Source organism: Aspergillus ruber (assembly GCF_000600275.1).
Source record: "Aspergillus ruber CBS 135680 unplaced genomic scaffold scaffold00003, whole genome shotgun sequence".
NCBI lineage: Eukaryota > Fungi > Ascomycota > Eurotiomycetes > Eurotiales > Aspergillaceae > Aspergillus > Aspergillus ruber.
This window is the reverse complement of record NW_024467299.1, coordinates 758781-777041: the sequence shown is the minus strand read 5'-3', so window position 1 is coordinate 777041 and position 18261 is coordinate 758781. Positions and strand designations below refer to the sequence as shown.

Genomic DNA, 18261 nt, shown 5'->3' with positions numbered 1-18261 from the left:
TGGTCCCAGGCGTATGCGGAACCCCATTGCCAAGGAACTTGTTTGGCCTTGGTTAATGGACAAACGATTCGACAAGGAGAAAGAAGAATGCCTATGACTATTGGGATTCCGAGGACGAGGGTGGGGACAATTCTGAATATGATAATCGTTATACTCGCCAGAGGCCAACTGGAAACGGATGCTATTCTAGCAACCCCCAACATCCCATGTCGGCGTTATCTACTACGAACATTGGTGGGTAGAAACCCCGCTGTACACACGCATGCGGTTCTTGAAGCCTGATAATGACATCCTTCCGTTGAAGGATATTGCTCCGGCACTGGACGATGGTTCTATGTCTGACCACGCACCCTGTGTTCTCTGGCTGTAACCGCCCCATGACCTCGCAATGCCGCATGTCGTGATAATGTGCGAGGAATATCATGCAGGGAATAGTCCAACGCCGGCGCATTTGAGGGATTGTGATTTCCTCATATACGAAGATAGATGCGGCTGTGTTAAGGAGCTGGTATTGCATGAGTTCGAATTGCATGGTAATCTTCGTGATGACGAGCTTCGGAGTGCATGGATGGCTCACTGGATGGAACCATTAAAGGAAAGAGAGATAGTTCAAGATAACTACCGACAAGGAGCTCATAGTTCCAAGTACTTTCGACTTCTTCGTTCTCATGACTAGAAAAAGCTAAACATTATTTTCCTTTTGCACATATAGGCGAAGGGCTTTTAGACGCAGTTTCCATTGGGCTTTAGGTCTATCTGTTCCTCTCACTCTTGCTGTGTGTACACTCTCGTTGTCACTACACTGTCAACGCACATGTTGCCGCTATACAGGTGGCTCCACCTCCACCATCCCACACTCGTCCCAGATGCAACGGCCCGTAAAGAAGCAATGACAAAGCATATCGCATTGCATCTTTTCATCCCGTTTTATCTTATGCTATGGTAAGGATTCATCAATAAAAAACACTAGGAGGACGATATGCTCTACCTACCTATAAGAAGGGTCACCAGAAAGACCTTGGGGATTTTGGACCGGAAAATCCTGGAGTCTTGTTCGGCACGGTAAAAGCCAGACGAGTCTCACATTCCCTGTCTCAAGGCCGACAGTGTTCTAGAAGACATGCCATCCGCCTCTACAAGTTGCTATCATTCTGTCTCGACAGTTAACTTGTCTGATGATGACCCACATCTGGACGCAATCAAACCCAAAGACACAAAGCTGGCTCTCGTGAGGCACAATTCTCCACATACATAAGGACAGGTCTGCTTTGCTTCCTGGACCGCGTTTCTGCTCGTCATCATGACCATAAAGAACTCGGTAATATTTCCGCTAGGCACCAGAGTCATTTGAGGAATTTCACGTGTCACCCAAATCAAAGATAGCAGATCGGTGGATGGATTGACTCGGATATGGCTCGATGCTAGTGAAAGTTGAACAAAGCACCGTCGTTAGGCGAACCTAGGGAGGAGTTTGGGGTTACGATTTCGGCTTCTATAGTTTAGACTAGAGGTCAAAGTAAGAGCAGCTCACCACTGGTTAACTGTCTTCATCTGCTAATGTCAAAGTGGTCGCGACGATATTATAATTGGGACTAGAATTTCCAGGCTCCTCACGAAAAGTTAGTTACCACGAAGCGTTCCGTGCCCTTCCGATATAGCAGGGAGACAGACGAGATTTATTTGTATATCGAGATAATATTGTTCTTCGAGCTCAGCAGTCCTTTTCGATTGCATTATACTCAAGGCTTCCATGGTCGTGCCATCGCTGCCTGGCTGACTCGTTGAATGTGATAACATCATTTACGAGGAGAATGGTTGCCTTCGTACCTTTGCTTTCTCCTCCCCTCTCTAATTATCGCCTCTCCTTTTTCTCTCTTCCTCCCTTCATCCCCTTCGTTCTTCGCCTCCTTGTTTTGGTCATCTTTATCTTATTTGATCTACATTTCACGTTTTCCCATCATATATCCAAATACCACCCTCACTCCCGTCTAAAACAGGTCCAAAACGCACAGCTCAGGGTGGGTAGGTTGGGCAGGAGCTGGGCGTACAAACTAATAACTAATACCACAGAAACAGCACCCAGCCCACGGTGGGAGGCCAGTACAGTACGATGCAGCCCCACTAACACACAGAAGCACTCTAGGGAACGCTGGATCAACCTGAGGTGTGGGTGGGCGGCGGTTTTCCAAGCACCTAGGGTTCGCTGTTTCTGTCCCTGCTAGTGGCACCCAGTGCTCGTGTCTGGCCGACTGATCAGGCCTGTGGGAGTGTAGATTGATTCACCTGGTATCCTTGACGCCGGGATTTTTGGTAGGGTTGGGTAGGGCGTCTCGGTGTCTTGGTACTTGGTAACTTGGGTCTTACAGGTTTGGATTGGGTGGTTGGGTTGGGCTTGGGACAAATGCATATGCAAGCATCATGGTAAGGCATCTCCAAATATTACCCCCGGTCAGCTTAGTATCATACTACAAAACACTAGACAGGCCCCGGTTGGGTGGTTGGGATGGGCCTGGGAACAGATAATCAGAAAGAAAAAAAAAAAAAAAAAAAAACCAGTTAAAAGAACAGAAAAGAAACAAGCCTTGGTTGGGTGGTAGGGACGGGCCTGCGGGAACAAAAAAAAGCAAGGACCGCATTGAGGTAAGTATCGAAGCCTGTCAATGCTATTTTTCCTTCTAATAACCTTTATAGTATCCTAGATATCCAACAGGCCCTGGTAGGGTGGCAGGGATGGGCCTGGGGGGAAGACGGCCGAGTCTTCCCCATTTCGACACATGACATCGAATCGATTGATCAATTGATCCAGTGTGGTCATATTCAGTATGTATCCAGCGATGCTTCCCCGAAAGGCTTGGCCATGAAACTAACGGGTCTAACAGATACTTGACAACAGGCCTGTGGTTGGGTGACTACGGAGCCCTCTTAATTCGACACGCTGTCAGCTCTTCCTATCCATCTACAACGAACATACACTCCAGGCCCGAGACGGGCCTGGAGTGCATTAAAGGGACTAGACTTCGAGAAATGGGGAGAAATATCGAGTCCTCGCCGTTCTATATCGATATCGAATGACCAGCATACAGCACAGACATCACATTACAAACTAAGAAAGCAGCCTGTAATCTCAAAAGAATATTGTTTTCTATATATCACTACCTCCGCCTTTCCTCTGTACAGTAGAGAAAGTAAGATATCCAGACCCTTGAGCAATTGTAGAAGTACATACGACACATCCCACAAAGCAGATTGCACAAATCACTCATCGCAATCCTCATCATACTCGGCATACTCCTCCTTCCCAATCGACTCCAACGAGTGAGGCAACTGCGGCTCTCCCATGTCATGTCATGCCCCCGAACAAAGATAATTGCAGACTAGCGAAAACGACAAAGTCAGTCCTCCAAAACATCGTAATCGTGGCTGCCCTCTCATTCTCATATTTCTCCTCCAGGCTCCTCGCCTTGTCAGGATCAAAAGACGGCTCATGCCATACAATCCACTTGTGCTCACCTGGAACCAGAGCACCGATAGAATCCGTATTCGCACCCATCCTGGAACAGCAGTCAACAGCATCCCGCCTTCGTGAATTTAAACCGCCGGTACTGCGACTTCCCCCCAAACTGCGAGTACTCAATGACACAAATCGTCGACGTTGGAGGTTGCTGAAAGTCCATTTGCCGCCAGCTCATCTCCTGTCTGATAAGTGCATCGTCGTGGCTCTGTAAAAACCGAGGTTGCCAGGGATAATCTTCGACGAGAGAGTTCCGAATGTGGTCTTCAGATCCATATGGCAGCTGATGGCGGGCTGGTTTAAGAAACAATGTTTCTCGGAGAGCATTTGAGGTGCTTATGAGGATGTGGAACTTTTTGCAGACTCGTTGGGATAGGAGGAGGGTGCGTGGGCCGATGGAGAGAAGAATTGATCCGAAGATTTTGGGGATGGAAAAGATTGCGTGGTGGCATTGTTGGGAGTTATTCTGTGGGATAGAAGTTAATTGTTGCGATGACATCGTCAGTTGTTCCGAATGGACTCACCTGAAAAACTAATAATCAGACAAATCAGACGACTCTGTTAGCAACTTAGGTCTAGACCTAGACCTAGGCCTCTGGCATTATCTAATGGTGGTAGATGAGAGTGATGTTGCTAGAGTTAGAAGAGGAATGTACATTGCTTTCTCGGGAGACCGTTTTTATCTTGATTAGACGGAACTAGATCTATTGGTTATAGTACACAAACAAAATTATAGATATAGATGTAAGGGTACTGAGATAAGAGAAGGAATTATAAGAGAAGGGCGTAAGAAGAAAAGGATGTAAGAAGGGGAAAGAATGATTAAATTACCACCCATAGAAACAAAGATATAACCATAAAGACATACATAATCATCCCAACCTAAGCTCATGCAATCCCAGAATCAAACAAGATAAAAGTCATTAAGGAACAAAACGAAGAGAGGATAATGAAAGATCACCCCCATAAAGGCGGATGAATATACTCCGCCGCTCGATCCAAAATATTCGGTATCGTCCACTCCCCACTCGTCGAACTCTCCGGCGTCGGTGGCGGCAGTGATCCCATCCCTGAAACAGGCGGCATAAACCCACCCATAGCCGTAGTCGTCCCAGCATTTGGATTCAGATATGCTGTTGCCGCAGCGGTGGTAGGGGTACCCGTAGCATCAGCGTACCGATCAGGACCGCCCTGGTTGGCAAATGCCGCTTCGAGCTTCTCCAGTGCGCGGAGGGTCTTTGTAAGGGGCTTGGCCCATTGTGTTTGTGTGTCTGCGGCCATTGTCGCGGGAACGGGGGAGGTGGCGTTAAGTGCACCCGGACTGGCGGCGGTTGTGTTAGTGGTTCCGGGGATTGTGTTGAAGACGGTGTTGCGGTCTGGCTGTTGTATCGGGGTGGTACCGGGGATCGGGGATGTCATGGGGTTGCCTGCTGCTGCTGCTGCTGTTACGGCGGCTGCGGCAGAGGGGTCGCCTGATTCATAGACGGATTCATTACTAGCTCGTTCGGCGATGATTAGTTTGAGTTGTTGGAGAAGGGTCCAAAATTGTGTGTCTGTCTTGGATTCTTCGATGACGGCAAGAAGGAAAATGCAGCTGATGGCTCGTTGTAGTGTAATCCATGATCGGGACGCATGTGAGCTGATTGAATGCATTTCGACGTACGCCTCGACCGTCTTCATCAAGTTGCTAATGCAGTCAGCTCGCATTTCGGAGATGATTGGATCTGCCGTGCCGGGTGGTGGCTTGAGCGCTGGCCTGCAGAGCTCGGAGGTAAAGTACGACGCATGCAGCTTTAGTACAACCCGTTCCAGATGCTCAGTCGCTGTAAGACAGTATTTGCGGTCGCGCAGGCCTGGTTTGGCTTCGATCATTATTTTCTGGATTCTTTCCTTGTAGCCTTGGATGGTTTTTGGTGTCATTTGTGAGTGGGGGCTGAGCATTCGGCTACGGACGACTTCCAAAGCGAGTGCGATGATTCTGCAGAGCGTTTCGAAATACGACAGTTCACTCAGTTGCGAATTTTCCCGATACGCGATGTCGGGCTGGCTGACTGCTGTTGTAGACGGTCGGTCATAGGAGAGCGAGAAATGACTATCTTGCCATGCCATGGACCACCAAACGTGTCTTCTCCGGTATCGTTCAGCTGGTAAAAAGCGGCTCGATTCAACGTGTAGACCAAGCGCCAACCCCATACGTAGTGTCATACCTATGAGAGTTAGTTTCATTTTGCAGGTCCAATTTCAAGTATCAGCTTACCAAGAAGCACGTAGGAAATCCCGGGGTTCATATTATATGACAAAACATTGCCGATAATCAAAAGCGTTTGGATGGCTTCAATCGAAGGTTGTGACAGAAAGTTTGTCATCCGCAGGCATTGGTAGGAACAGCACACTGGACTGGTAAGTATCATACTGCATTCCAAGGTAAGTGAAGACATACCATATACTTGAGAAGTCAATTCTCTCTCCTTGCTAGGGAGATCAGATGATTGACATCCCGACGCAAGCACGGCGAATAACAGACCTAGAAAGGCGATGGTCACGCCAAACGGCCTCTGTGCTTGAACGGGGTCTGCGCGATACATCCCTCCTGTGGATGCTCTACTCTGCAGAAGCAGGTCGAGGATTCTTTCAAACTGCTGGGCATCTTCGAGTACGGGATAAATGGCGCCAGCAATGTCTCTGTAGTAAAAGAAGAATCTGCATCCGTTAGAATCCGTTCCGTACACAAATCCAAGAGAAGAACTCACTCTTTGCACTGCTGATCACTTGGAAGCGCGCTGCAAACTGCGCTAATATCAAACGTAGACATATCCGACGACCACAGGTCCACAAACGGGTATGTAGCAGACTCATTATCAAGACCCAACTTGGGCAAAATCCCTCCTTCCAACAGAGTATGCAACTGGTCCGACCCAGACTTATTATTCAAAATATATGCCAGGACCGATCTTGATCCCAAATGAACAGTTCCTTCACCCAGTGTATTCGCCGCATGAATGCCCTCACGCTCTGGCGAAGCACCTTTCGACCGGGTACTCGCATCGCCACTCTGTACACTCCCCGTCTCCATTATCGACCCATTCCCTTCCTCCGCCCTATCCAACCCAACCCGCAAAGTCGTGATCGTCTTCTCCATCTCCCTCAACCGACTGCGAACATTATCCCATTCCTCGCGCGCAATAGATACTCGACCATTCCCGTTCCCGTTCCCCGCCGCCGCCGTAGCGGAAGCCGCGGCATTTCCTCCACTCGACAACCCCGGCTCCTGCTTCACCCGGATCGAAGGAGCACTACCATCCTCAACCGCAGACGTAGGCCCAGCGACAGGGCTATTCCGAAATGTCTGCGGCGCAGCACTGCTAGTAGCTGCTGTTGATGTTGGTGTAGCCGTGGTGCGCTTCTTTACAGGCCGTTCGTACGAGCACAAGTCTGCGTGGTCGCGTTTCACGCAGCCATCACAGGGGAGGTTCCGGTCGCATTTGACTTTCCGCGCATGGCATGGGTAGCAGGCTTTTGGTTCACGCGCTTTTCGCTTCGTGCGGATGATTGCGTCGACTTGGGATTGCGGGAGTTCGGAGACGGAGCGGGATGGGCCAGCCGCCATGTCGGAGGTGGTGGCAGGGGAGTACGACATGGAGGGCTGGTATGGCGATGCCATGTGAATTATTTCGTATTAAACTGTATATATGGATATGAGTCGCTCAAGTTTTCTCGAATGGCACCCCTTATTTTGTTTCAACTCGTTGCTCGCCTCGGGTGTGCGCAATGGCGATGAATGACCAAAGATGTTTCGACGGACAGGATGCGGAAGAAAATGCGGAAATAAAAATCGATAAACAAACTGCAGTCTCCGTTATTATGGTTATTGTCGAGCCATCTCAATTAAGCACCCCTGGTACTGCAACTGCTGCTTTCGCGGAAACGGAATATTTGATCTCTCCCCGGGTCTTGCGCTAATGAATGAACCACCCCGTTGGGCGCGACGTCAAGCTTTGGTCGTTACTAAACTGCCCGGCATCACGTGATGATAGGCGGGGCTCCATCCACAATAGGAAACCCTAGCCCTATTCTACATATCCTTTCGTGTACGAAACATACGTATTGTGTCTAGTGGTAGATTGCAAATTTGGGAAGAATACTATATATTACTCCGTAAAATTTCTATTTACCAAATGGCTGCCATTTTTGACCTCAGACGACGCCATTTTCGGCCGTCATTTGGTAGCACGTGACCTGAATCTTTCACTACGGCCATGTGTTTACGAATACGCACCCTGACCCTGTCTCCTTGTTTCAGGACCCCTACTGTGGGCGTTCCATCCTTCTCCAATCGACGAATGCTCACCTCTCTGCTTCACCATCACGGTTGCAGTCGCCGTTCCATGAGGGCGCTGAAAATGGCCTCATGACACTGTACTAGAGCCCGGGCCGCCATGGCACCCACTGTAACGGCATGAACCACCTAACTATATAAGTGAGTGCAGTACTAAGCCTATCGGCTTAGTATCCTAGTATTTTGCTCCTGATGCAACGGTTATCTTTTTAGAATGCACCCTAGAACCGTGGCCGTGGCACCCACTCTTTGATCATGGCCTCTTCTCTATGTTTGTCCCTCAATTTCCACTCATCCTGCCACCTTCCTATCTTCCCATATATTAATTTCCACATTACTGCATGAATAAGAAGCTTTCTCACTGCTTTGTACTTGCTCTCTAGCTTTGCTGTGTCTTCATCTCACTTTCCACCCCTCCCTCTCCATACAAAATCAGCGTTTGTTTATTACCTAGATTTTGTTGAACCTAAGCTATGAGATGCTCACAGTCCTGACAGAGTAGACATCTGGGAAGTAACTGTACTGCAAACAACATCATAAGCAGCAGCACTGACTCAGATGAACAGTGTGACGCGGCGACGCCACTTGTGAGGCGAATTTGATGGAGCTGGACAATACCCTGAGTCCATGAAAATATCTTTGGGCGGATGAAAGCCACTATGCTTTAGAATCAGGAGGATCTGATGACATGGGTGAATTTTACGACAATCCGCTTTATGATACTGGGATCGACCTGTTCGAGATCCCCGAAGATTTTGACAAAGCAGAAGGAGCAATCTTGCAGCAAGAGCAAATTGAATAGATTTCGCCCAGACCCTCATGAGGGTCCGAACTTTGGACCCTTCACCCAACCCTCAACCCTCGCTGAGTCTCGTACGGGTGTCCTTCGCAGATCCTCGTCGACCCTCACTTCCATAAAATTTCCACGCTTTACCTGATTTGTATGCATAAAATGATGATCCATCCTAATATAGTACTGTTTGTCCTGTTTGATCACCCGCGGGTAGGGGCGAGGTCTATCTACAAGTATCCAAGTAGATACTGATTGAAACCTACAGGAAACTGTTTGTTATTCTGGCAGTGCTGCATCTTAGTCAGTCTCTGCTGATGAGGTTATAGGTACGGTAATAGCAGAACATGTCTGGAGTCTGAGATCTTAAAATGGCTGGAATCCGAGAAGGCCCTGTGCCAGGCATCAAACAATAACATGTACTTATTTTAGGCTGGCGTCTTAAGCACCGGCGAGGGAAAGAAGACTAGTGATTGAAAGGCATCAGCAAGTCCATCTTGTTCAGAGACAAATTAGAAGAACCTTCAAGGATTTTACCAAAAGTTAACCAAGGCCAAAATTCATGATGAGGGTGGCTCAGAAGTGCAGGAGAGTAAGTAACGAAAGCTATACTTCTTACAATCTGCTGGGCTTTCTGCTCTAACTAGTAACAGGTATCAAATATTTTGTTCAAGAAAACAGGCTAGACACCCAACCTGGAAAGAAGATGCCGGTTTATATTGAGGATATTGGTCCATTCAATGAAACCATCCTGTCTATGCAGAAAGAGTTCTACCTTAGGCTCTAGTGTATTCGAGTTTGCCTGTTCAATCTCCTGGGTCCGTTCACTCTTCATTGGAGAAACGCGCTGCTAAAAGGATCTTCAAATTTCCTTTCAGAAGTACTGTAAGAAGAGGGTTTCCGACAGCCTTGTTACACACACAGGCAAGCGATACGTGTCAGTTTCTCATCAAAAATATTTCAAGTCAGATTGGGAAAGAAATTTGCAGGCAATAAGATGTAGTGAGATGAGAGATGACTATTAGAGTTGCTAAGACCTATGGAATATACTGCCGTCGTCGCCGTTCCCGCCAAGGAATGTGAGCATGTGATATTATTGTGTTGATTGGTCATGTCATACGCCGTCCCAGCGGCAGGGCATCTATTGAAACGGCTAGGCTGCGGCAAATCCGCATCCAAATCCGCAAATTCGCGGATATCTGCAAGCTATCCACGGATGTCTCGTTACTATCCGCACTAGCATAATTCTTGCTAGTTTACCTCAATGTAGTCTCTCATACGACCCTTAATTAGGCTAAGCTGATATAAAGTCAGTTCGATAAGGGATGCACCTGGAGTGCTCAATAAACCAAATGCTTTTGAACTTCAAATATCATGACAATGAATTATAAAATTGACTAACTACCATTAAATCTAGTTATATCTATTGTTTATAAGTAAAATCTGTACAGGGTATCTCCTCAAGTCGCCCCGTAGGCATCACAAAACGCCAACGTCTTTTATGAAAATCATGCAACATGAATCATGAAAAATCAAACGAAGTAGTGTATCCCAAACCAAAAAGCCCGGATGGGCCTTGAACAAATTAATATAAGAGTATTTCGATGAGCACTTAGTGCTTTTCAGGGCCCTGCTGCTCCTCATCGTCGGCAAAGGCGTATCTGGAGTACCGACGGATCGCCTCTCCCTTAAAGTAGAAAACATAGGGGATGGCACAGCAAGCCAACGCGAGGAAGGCAAGAAATGAACTGGCCCATTGGTAACCCATGCGCCCGTACATCTGCTCAGTGAACAGAACAACACTAGCACCCCACATGGACCGGAGGAAGGTCTTTGCGGCAAGGGCAGATGCTGCTTGGTGCTGATAGGTGTCGACTGCAGCAATGTTAGCACTCTGAGCTTTTGTGAAGATTGTAGAATGAAAAAAGTAAACATACCAAGGTAGTTATTTGCCGAGTTGTACAAGAAGATGAAACCGAAACCGACTGGCCAGCCTCCAATGGCAGGTCCAAACCAATGAATGTTGGGATAAGAGGTCCAGGCAAAGATGAAGAGTCCGATTGGGATGAGCCAGCACGAAAGCATCATGGGAATCAATCGCTTTTCGGCAGGGGGCTTTCCGTTGTACTGTGCAGAGACGTGGAGATAATGCTTGTTGACAAAGGGAGCACACATGGCGCTCATGACGACTCCGATGGCAAGTGGAATGAACATCAAACCAGTGGATCCGGCACTCCATCCTTTACCTTCTTGGTAAACGATAGGATAGCTTTATTCGAAGGATTAGGACCGTGTCAAAAGTAAAAAGTAGACAGGGGCCACTTACGCAACGAAGAACATGTACAGCAAACCATACAGAACAGACATGTAGATGGCGATGAACAAGACGATGGGTTCCAGGAACAGAAGCTGGAAGGGTCGGAGAAGAACAATCTGCAGCTTTTCCTTCATAGGCAGGGCATTGAGCTCTCCTTCAGTGACGTACTTCGGGTCGTTCTCGGCTTTCCGCAGCTTCTTTGCTCGACGTTTGAGAATTATGGGTGCGTAAGTTTCGGGAACGGTGAAGGTGATTAAGAACCAAGCCACACCAGCCAGGATCAACTGCAGCCAGTAAAGCCATCTCCAGCCGCTAGCATCACCCAGAAAACCACCGACAAGCGGGCCAATTGCGGGGCCAAGGAATGGGGCTGCTGAGAAAGCGGCCATGGGCACACCTCTTTCCTCGTTTCTCCAGAGGTCGGCAAGTGTGCCACCAACCAAGGTCATTGGAGCACTAAAGGCAATGCCATCAATCGCTCTGCAGACGATAAGAGTGCCGATGTTCTGGGCCACCGCGCAAGGGATGACGAAGATAACTGCAACAAATAACGTGACCCCGTAGACCAGTCGGCGTCCCACCATTTCTGACATCGGAGCAAATACCATAGGACCTTGAATGAATTAGCTTGGAGTCCTGGCAAGGGGAGATTGGAGAAAACATACCAACACCAAATCCAATGACAAACACAGTGACGGTAAGAAGTGCAACCTCACGAGAGACATTGAACGACTCCATCACGCCTGGAAAATCGGCCGTGACAACACTGCTGGCTAAAGCGACGACAAAGCACGTAAAAGCAACGACCATTGTGATGTACCACTTGAACAATTTGGACCAGTTCTTCGGGTTGTCTGGGTCGTCCTCCTTGAAGGTCACAAGTTTGTAATCTTCCATCCCCCCATCGTTGGTTGGAACACGTTTGGGAATCTTCCCAGAAGCCGTTTCTCTGGTGTATTCTTCGAGGTTTGCATTCTCATTCAATTCACGGAGGGGTAAATCGACGGGGCCCAACGGGCCAGTCCCGTCAGCGACTGAGACAGTCCGGCTCGAGGCGTTATGGGAGTATTCGTCCTGCATCTTGCCGTTGTGGAGAAATACACACGTTTTGTTGGACTGGTTGCAGTGTCTGGAGTCCCCAGAGGAGGGGATAACAGACGGTCTTTATAGGCCATGGCGCCGTAAGCCACATATCAGGTCAGGATCCAAGATCAGGGCAAGTGTCAATTAAGATTCCCTTTTTGGCATGATCCCGGCCCGCGTCTCCGTCGGCCCTGTTTCGGTTTCCCGATCGGGAATATACGCTAGCCTGATATGGTAATATACCACGGCGGACTGCTTATCGGGACTTCAACAGTCCAAGTAAGGTCATATTTTTGTCTTGTTTTTCACGAAGATAGAGAATAGTAGTGATAAAAAAAATGGATCAATCTTTCTTGGGCGAAGTATATGGCAAAATATTGATGCCATCTATGTCGAGCTATAGAAGGATATCCACCGGCACATAGAAGATGCTACTGCATACGGCATGTTCCGTGAAAAATCGATCAAAATTTCTGGATCAAATGAAGATAAAATCTGGTGGGTCACAAGCCTATCCACCATGGCCGTACGGGTGGTTCCGTGTTCCATGTGGCTAGACAGGCGTGGATGCTTTACAGTTCTGAATTCCGCTCACACAGCCTATTTCGTACTCGGTGCCATCTTAGAACCGATGTCATTTTTACATATCAAATTGAAGCCACTCATGACGTAGGACCAGGCTTGCGGTTGTCGACATTCATGTTAATCTTTGCAACCGACGCTTTGGCTTTTATGTGGCGATGTATAAATGAACGTATCCAGCAACAACAGTTTGTCCAATGCAAGTAAAGTTTAGAAAACTCGTGACCTGCAGATCATTTTGCGCAAATATCAGTTTCTACTCCATGCAGCCAGTACGCCGGACTCCTGGGCATGGAGTATGCTAAAGTCGGGTCGTATTACCTTATCGGGATGAAATCTATACATTCCTTTTCGGGAAATAAACTGTTTGCCATGTGCCAAGCGCTCTGTAAATTAATATCAAAATCCTGCACTCTGCCCCATGGTTCTCTTTGGTCTCCTTTTCTAGGCTCTACTCGAGTGCCCCACTATCAATTACCAGTTTACTTTATGCGTTCGGGATGGACTCCGTGCATGCGCCGAGTTTCCATCTTGCCAAGTCCTTCCAGACACAAGTTGAGTACTCATGGCGTGTGTGCCGTTTTCTGTCCTCTTTTTCTTATGGTTCTGTTCTATGTTAGGGGATGCATCCACTTTCATCAACTGTCTGTCGTGGAACCCAAGATTGAACGCGGCTAAAGCACGGAGTAGTGCTTTGGATGCATACCGTATGTAGAGTACGAACCAAATTCCGTGAATTGGCATGTCAATGTCGTGTGCACGCTCTTTGCAGATCAAAAGCCAAACCAAGAGTCCATGTTCCACTAGTTCCTCCCATAGTAAAGCCGGAAATATACATTCATGAATGGCACCATGTATGACCATGCTTACCTGACACTTCTTTAGCACAGCCTTCCGAATGGCTCAACAATGCTTATTGCATTTATTCCTTCCACAAGCAGACACCATGGCAAACAAACATACTATCAACCTATCGTCTTTCTTCGACGCCCTTTCACCAAAAGGGCAATCGAAGGCAAATGGTAAAAGGTTTGTCCGGCAATGTCACGTGCATGATAAGATAAGCCAGAAGCGGGATAGCGCGGGGCTTCGAGTGGGCGCGAAATTTTGACCTTCACTTTGTCTGGACATTGCCAACGCCTACGGTGCTTGTCTTGTGGCAGTTAATATTGTGCTCAAGACACGCCGTTTCATTCTCTATCAGCTCTGGGTTACTTGATTGATTTGTTTCGTTCTCGAGTCGACCCTTCCCTTTCCATTCCCGATACCCCCGTCGGACGTCTGATCGCCGCCGGAGAAAAAAAAAGTCGAAAAAAGAGAGGCCTTCGTGCGCCTTCACGATGGCTGCTACAACTAGTAACGACACATTTCTGGCCCTCCCGGGCTCGGTCGCCTTCTCCCGCTCTCGGGGCCGTGCGGTTGCAGCAAGCATCGGTGCCCGTGAGGTCCGGACTCAGTGGGTTCACTATGTCCATGCTTCGCAGCCGTTAGACGAACACCAGAAGAACACCTTGGATCAGCTCCTCCGCTACGGCGACATTACGGATATCCCAGAGACCTTCAGTGCCGAAGAGGGTCCTTTTGACATTTTCTATATTTTCCCTCGGACAGGCACCATTTCCCCATGGAGTTCGCAAGCCACCGCTATCGCCCACGTCTGCGGCTTGCGCAACACCGTCAACCGCATTGAACGAGGTATGAAGATCTCGTGTTTGCGTGCTGACACCGGAGACTTCAAGCCTGGATACCAGGATGTCTTGCACGACCGGATGACACAGATTATCAGTCAGGATGAACCCAATTTACAGCAGATGTTCTCCGAACAAGCTCGCCAGCCCCTCCAAACAATCCAGCTCCACGGAAGCGACAAGTCCCCCAAGGAAGTTCTACAGGAAGCAAACAAGCGGCTGGGATTGGCGTTGGAAGAGTCGGAAATTGATTACCTAGCAGAGGCTTACGGTCCCAACGGTGCTATCGCCCGCGACCCTACCGATGTCGAACTGTTCATGTTTGCTCAGGTCAATTCGGAACATTGTCGCCACAAGCAGTTCAACGCCGCATGGGTAATTGATGGACAAGAAATGCCGAACAGTCTTTTCGCTATGATCCGGAACACCCACAAGAAACACCCAGATCACACCGTCAGTGCCTACAGTGACAACGCAGCCGTGCTGGAAGGCTCTGATGCCGCATGGTGGGCCCCTGATTCCTTCACCGGAGAGTGGAATCACACCAAAGAGCTGGTTCACTTCTTGGCCAAGGTTGAAACTCACAACCATCCTACAGCAGTCTCTCCTTACCCTGGTGCCGCCACAGGTTCTGGTGGAGAGATCCGTGATGAAGGTTCAGTTGGACGCGGATCGAAGCCCAAGGCCGGATTGGCTGGCTACTGTGTTTCCGACCTCTTGATTCCTGGCTTGAAGCAGCCGTGGGAACTTGACGTTGGCAAGCCTAACCACATCGCAAGTGCCTTGGACATCATGTTGGAAGCTCCTATCGGAAGCGCTGCCTACAACAATGAGTTTGGACGACCTTGCACTGCTGGGTACTTCCGTACACTGCTTACTGAGCTTGATATCGGGAACGGTGAAAAGGAGCTCAGGGGCTACCACAAGCCTATCATGCTTGCTGGTGGTGTCGGTACCGTCAGACCTCAGCACGCCATCAAGAAGCCGGATGCTGTGAAGCCTGGTGCTTTCCTCGTCGTCCTGGGTGGTCCTGCCATGCTTATCGGACTGGGTGGTGGTGCTGCATCTAGTATCACCTCTGGCGAAGGATCTGCAGACTTGGATTTCGCTAGTGTGCAGAGAGGCAACGCCGAAGTCCAGCGAAGAGCCCAGGAAGTCATCAACGCCTGTGTCGCCATGGGACAAAACAACCCCATCAAATTCATCCACGACGTCGGTGCTGGTGGATTGTCCAACGCTCTTCCTGAACTGATCGACGACTCGGGTCTGGGCGCTACCTTCGAGCTGCGTGAAATTGACAACACTGACAAGAGCATGAGTCCGATGCAGATCTGGTGTTGTGAAGCCCAAGAGCGGTATGTTATGGCCATTGGTGAGGACAGCATGAACAAGTTCACTGCTATTGCCCAGCGTGAGCGCTGCGGCTTCTCTGTCGTCGGTCGTGGAGGCGGTACTTCTGAGGAAGAGCAGAGACTCGTTCTTCTCGACAGAGATTCTCCCGAGTACCCCAAGCCCATTGACCTACCTTTGTCCGTCCTCTTTGGTAAGCCACCAAAGATGACCAGGGTCGTGGACTCTCGCAAATTGAAGCTGCCCGCCATTGATGCCAGCCTTACCACATACTTGCCTTCGTTGGCTGGGAACAGCGGAGAACTCCTTGGCGAAGCTGTCAACAGAGTTCTGTCTCTTCCTGCAGTCGGCTCCAAGTCCTTCTTGATCACCATTGGCGACAGAACTGTTGGTGGTCTCACTGCCCGTGACCAGATGGTTGGCAGATGGCAGACTCCTGTCTCTGATGTCTCAGTCACTGCCACCTCGCTGCTTCCCGGCATGAAGACCGGTGAGGCGATGGCCATGGGTGAGAGACCGAACCTGGCTCTCATTTCTGGCGGTGCCTCCGCTCGGATGGCTGTTGCTGAGTCGCTTATGAACATTGCCGCTTCCGACTTAGTCAACCGTCTGAGCCAAGTTAAGCTGTCCGCCAACTGGATGTCGGCCAGCAGCCACCCTGGCGAAGGTGCCGCAATCTACGAGGCCGCAGAGGCCATCGGTATGGACCTCTGCCCCAAGCTTGGTATCAGCATTCCGGTTGGAAAGGACTCGATGTCCATGAAGATGAAATGGAAGGACGAGGCCACCAAAGAAGCCAAGGAAGTCACAGCCCCCATGTCCCTTGTCGTCTCCGCCTTCGCACCCGTTGGTGACATCACCAAGACATGGACTCCCGCTCTCCAGCGTGTTGAGGATGTTGGCGAGAGCGTTCTTATGTTCGTCGACCTCTCGTTCGGCCGCAAGACGTTGGGCGGTTCCGCGCTCGCTCAGGTCTTCAACCAGGTTGGTGACGAGTGCCCTGACGTTCGCAACGTTGATATCTTCAGAGATTTCTTCGACGCTACGCAGACTATGCAGGAGGCTGGCATTATCCTCGCTTACCACGACCGATCCGATGGTGGTCTGTTCACCACCCTCGCAGAGATGATGTTCGCTGGTCGCTGCGGTGTTGAGGTCATGCTGGACAACATCTGCCCTACCACCGACAGCCACAAGGTTGTCGAGACCCTCTTCACTGAGGAATTGGGAGCAGTGTTCCAGGTCCGCAAGAAGCACGAGATGCAGTTCCGCTCCTGCTTCGCCACCTGTGGCCCGCCTGGCGGTCTGATCCACAAGATTGGACGTGTCTCTGAGAAGTCCAAGCAAAACCTCGCCATCTACAAGGGTGCGACTTTGCTCTACCGCAACAGCCGTGCGAATCTCCAGCAGACCTGGGCCACCACTTCCCACCACATGCAGAAGATCCGTGACAATGCCGCCTGCGCCGACCAGGAGTTCACCAACATCCTTGACGACGCTGACCCGGGTCTCTCCTGGAAGCCCACCTTCGACCCCAAGGACCGCGCCATGCCCGTCCTCACTAGTCTCTCCCAGTGGTCGCCCTTCAGCAGCAAGCCCCGTGTCGCCATCCTCCGTGAACAGGGTGTCAACAGCCAGGCCGAAATGGCCTTCGCCTTCAATGTGGCCGGCTTCTCCGCCGTCGACGTGCACATGACTGACATCATCTCCGGCCGCGTCTCCCTCTCTACCTTCGCCGGTCTCGCCGCCTGCGGCGGCTTCTCCTACGGCGACGTCCTGGGCGCCGGTCAAGGCTGGGCCAAATCTGTCCTACTGCATGAAAACACCCGCAAGGAATTCCAATCCTTCTTCGAACGCCCCGACACCTTCGCCCTGGGCGTCTGCAACGGCTGCCAGTTCCTCTCGCGCCTGAAGGAACTCATCCCCGGCGCAGCCAACTGGCCCAGCTTCGAGCGTAACGCCTCTGAACAATACGAAGGCCGTGTAGCTATGGTCCGCGTTTCCGACCCCGACCCGTCAACCCCCAGCGTCTTCTTCCACGGCATGAACGGCTCCGCGCTCCCCATCGCTGTTGCTCATGGTGAGGGCCGTGCTTCGTTCGCGCCGTCTAGCTCGACTACTGCTGAATCTTTCGTCCACGATGGTCTCGCACCCGTGCAGTTCGTTGACAATGCCACTCTCAAGCCTACCATGAAGTATCCATATAACCCCAACGGTAGCCCCGAGGGTATTGCCGGTGTGCGTACGCCTAACGGCCGTGTTCTGGCTATCATGCCTCACCCCGAGCGGACTGTCATGAACGGTATTGCGTCGTACTTGCCGGAAGAGGCGAAGGAGTGGGGTGAGATTGGTCCTTGGGGTCGTGTGTTCTTCAGTGTTAGGAGATGGGTTGGCTAGATTGAGTGCTTTACCACTGAAAAGTCGAGGGCGGTTTCTTTCTCCTTTTCTACGGTTGTGTTCCTTGGACCCATTTTATATCTTTCTTTGCCATTTTGCGTTGTCTATACTTTGATTTTTTTTTTTTTTTTTTTTTTTTTTTTTTTTGGATGGGCTGGAACTGAAAAATTAAACTGAATGTCTTATGGTTTATGCATCATGTCTTTT

The 18261-nt window shown here is 49.8% G+C and overlaps 7 protein-coding genes across 7 annotated transcripts; 2 read left to right on the top strand and 5 right to left on the bottom strand.

Moving 5' to 3' along the window:
- Positions 1 to 992: 992 nt before the first annotated feature.
- Positions 993 to 1414, bottom strand: EURHEDRAFT_408943 (uncharacterized protein). The gene has a single exon (XM_040780953.1). It carries the CDS (start codon positions 1345 to 1347, stop codon positions 1147 to 1149), a length of 201 nt encoding a protein of 66 aa, XP_040642277.1. The 5' UTR covers positions 1348 to 1414; the 3' UTR covers positions 993 to 1146.
- A 165-nt stretch (positions 1415 to 1579) lies between these two features.
- EURHEDRAFT_217882 (uncharacterized protein) lies at positions 1580 to 2386 on the top strand. The gene is made up of 3 exons (XM_040777994.1): positions 1580 to 2022; positions 2077 to 2310; positions 2367 to 2386. The coding sequence occupies exons 1-2, from the start codon at positions 1812 to 1814 to the stop codon at positions 2220 to 2222; spliced, it is 357 nt and encodes a 118-aa protein (XP_040642276.1). The 5' UTR covers positions 1580 to 1811; the 3' UTR covers positions 2223 to 2310; positions 2367 to 2386.
- Positions 2387 to 3156: 770 nt separating this feature from the next.
- On the bottom strand, positions 3157 to 4010 carry EURHEDRAFT_383716 (uncharacterized protein; the record flags this gene model as incomplete). Its single annotated transcript, XM_040779588.1, has 2 exons — positions 3157 to 3374; positions 3511 to 4010. The coding sequence occupies one exon, from the start codon at positions 4008 to 4010 to the stop codon at positions 3564 to 3566; it is 447 nt and encodes a 148-aa protein (XP_040642275.1). The 3' UTR covers positions 3157 to 3374; positions 3511 to 3563.
- Positions 4011 to 4148: 138 nt separating this feature from the next.
- Positions 4149 to 7465, bottom strand: EURHEDRAFT_520686 (putative C6 transcription factor). The gene is made up of 4 exons (XM_040786827.1): positions 6262 to 7465; positions 5952 to 6211; positions 5769 to 5903; positions 4149 to 5718 (listed from the first exon to the last, which is right to left on the bottom strand). Exons 1-4 carry the CDS (start codon positions 7170 to 7172, stop codon positions 4469 to 4471), a joined length of 2556 nt encoding a protein of 851 aa, XP_040642274.1. The 5' UTR covers positions 7173 to 7465; the 3' UTR covers positions 4149 to 4468.
- An 888-nt stretch (positions 7466 to 8353) lies between these two features.
- Positions 8354 to 8810, bottom strand: EURHEDRAFT_217815 (uncharacterized protein). Its single transcript, XM_040777993.1, has one exon. It carries the CDS (start codon positions 8666 to 8668, stop codon positions 8402 to 8404), a length of 267 nt encoding a protein of 88 aa, XP_040642273.1. The 5' UTR covers positions 8669 to 8810; the 3' UTR covers positions 8354 to 8401.
- A 1439-nt stretch (positions 8811 to 10249) lies between these two features.
- EURHEDRAFT_374655 (MFS transporter) lies at positions 10250 to 12034 on the bottom strand (the record flags this gene model as incomplete). The annotated part of the gene is made up of 4 exons (XM_040778663.1): positions 10250 to 10512; positions 10575 to 10906; positions 10964 to 11567; positions 11620 to 12034. The coding sequence occupies 4 exons, from the start codon at positions 12032 to 12034 to the stop codon at positions 10250 to 10252; spliced, it is 1614 nt and encodes a 537-aa protein (XP_040642272.1).
- A 1551-nt stretch (positions 12035 to 13585) lies between these two features.
- On the top strand, positions 13586 to 18176 carry EURHEDRAFT_408936 (phosphoribosylformylglycinamidine synthase). The gene has a single exon (XM_040780952.1). The coding sequence runs from the start codon at positions 13960 to 13962 to the stop codon at positions 18052 to 18054; it is 4095 nt and encodes a 1364-aa protein (XP_040642271.1). The 5' UTR covers positions 13586 to 13959; the 3' UTR covers positions 18055 to 18176.
- The last annotated feature ends 85 nt before the right edge of the window (positions 18177 to 18261 follow it).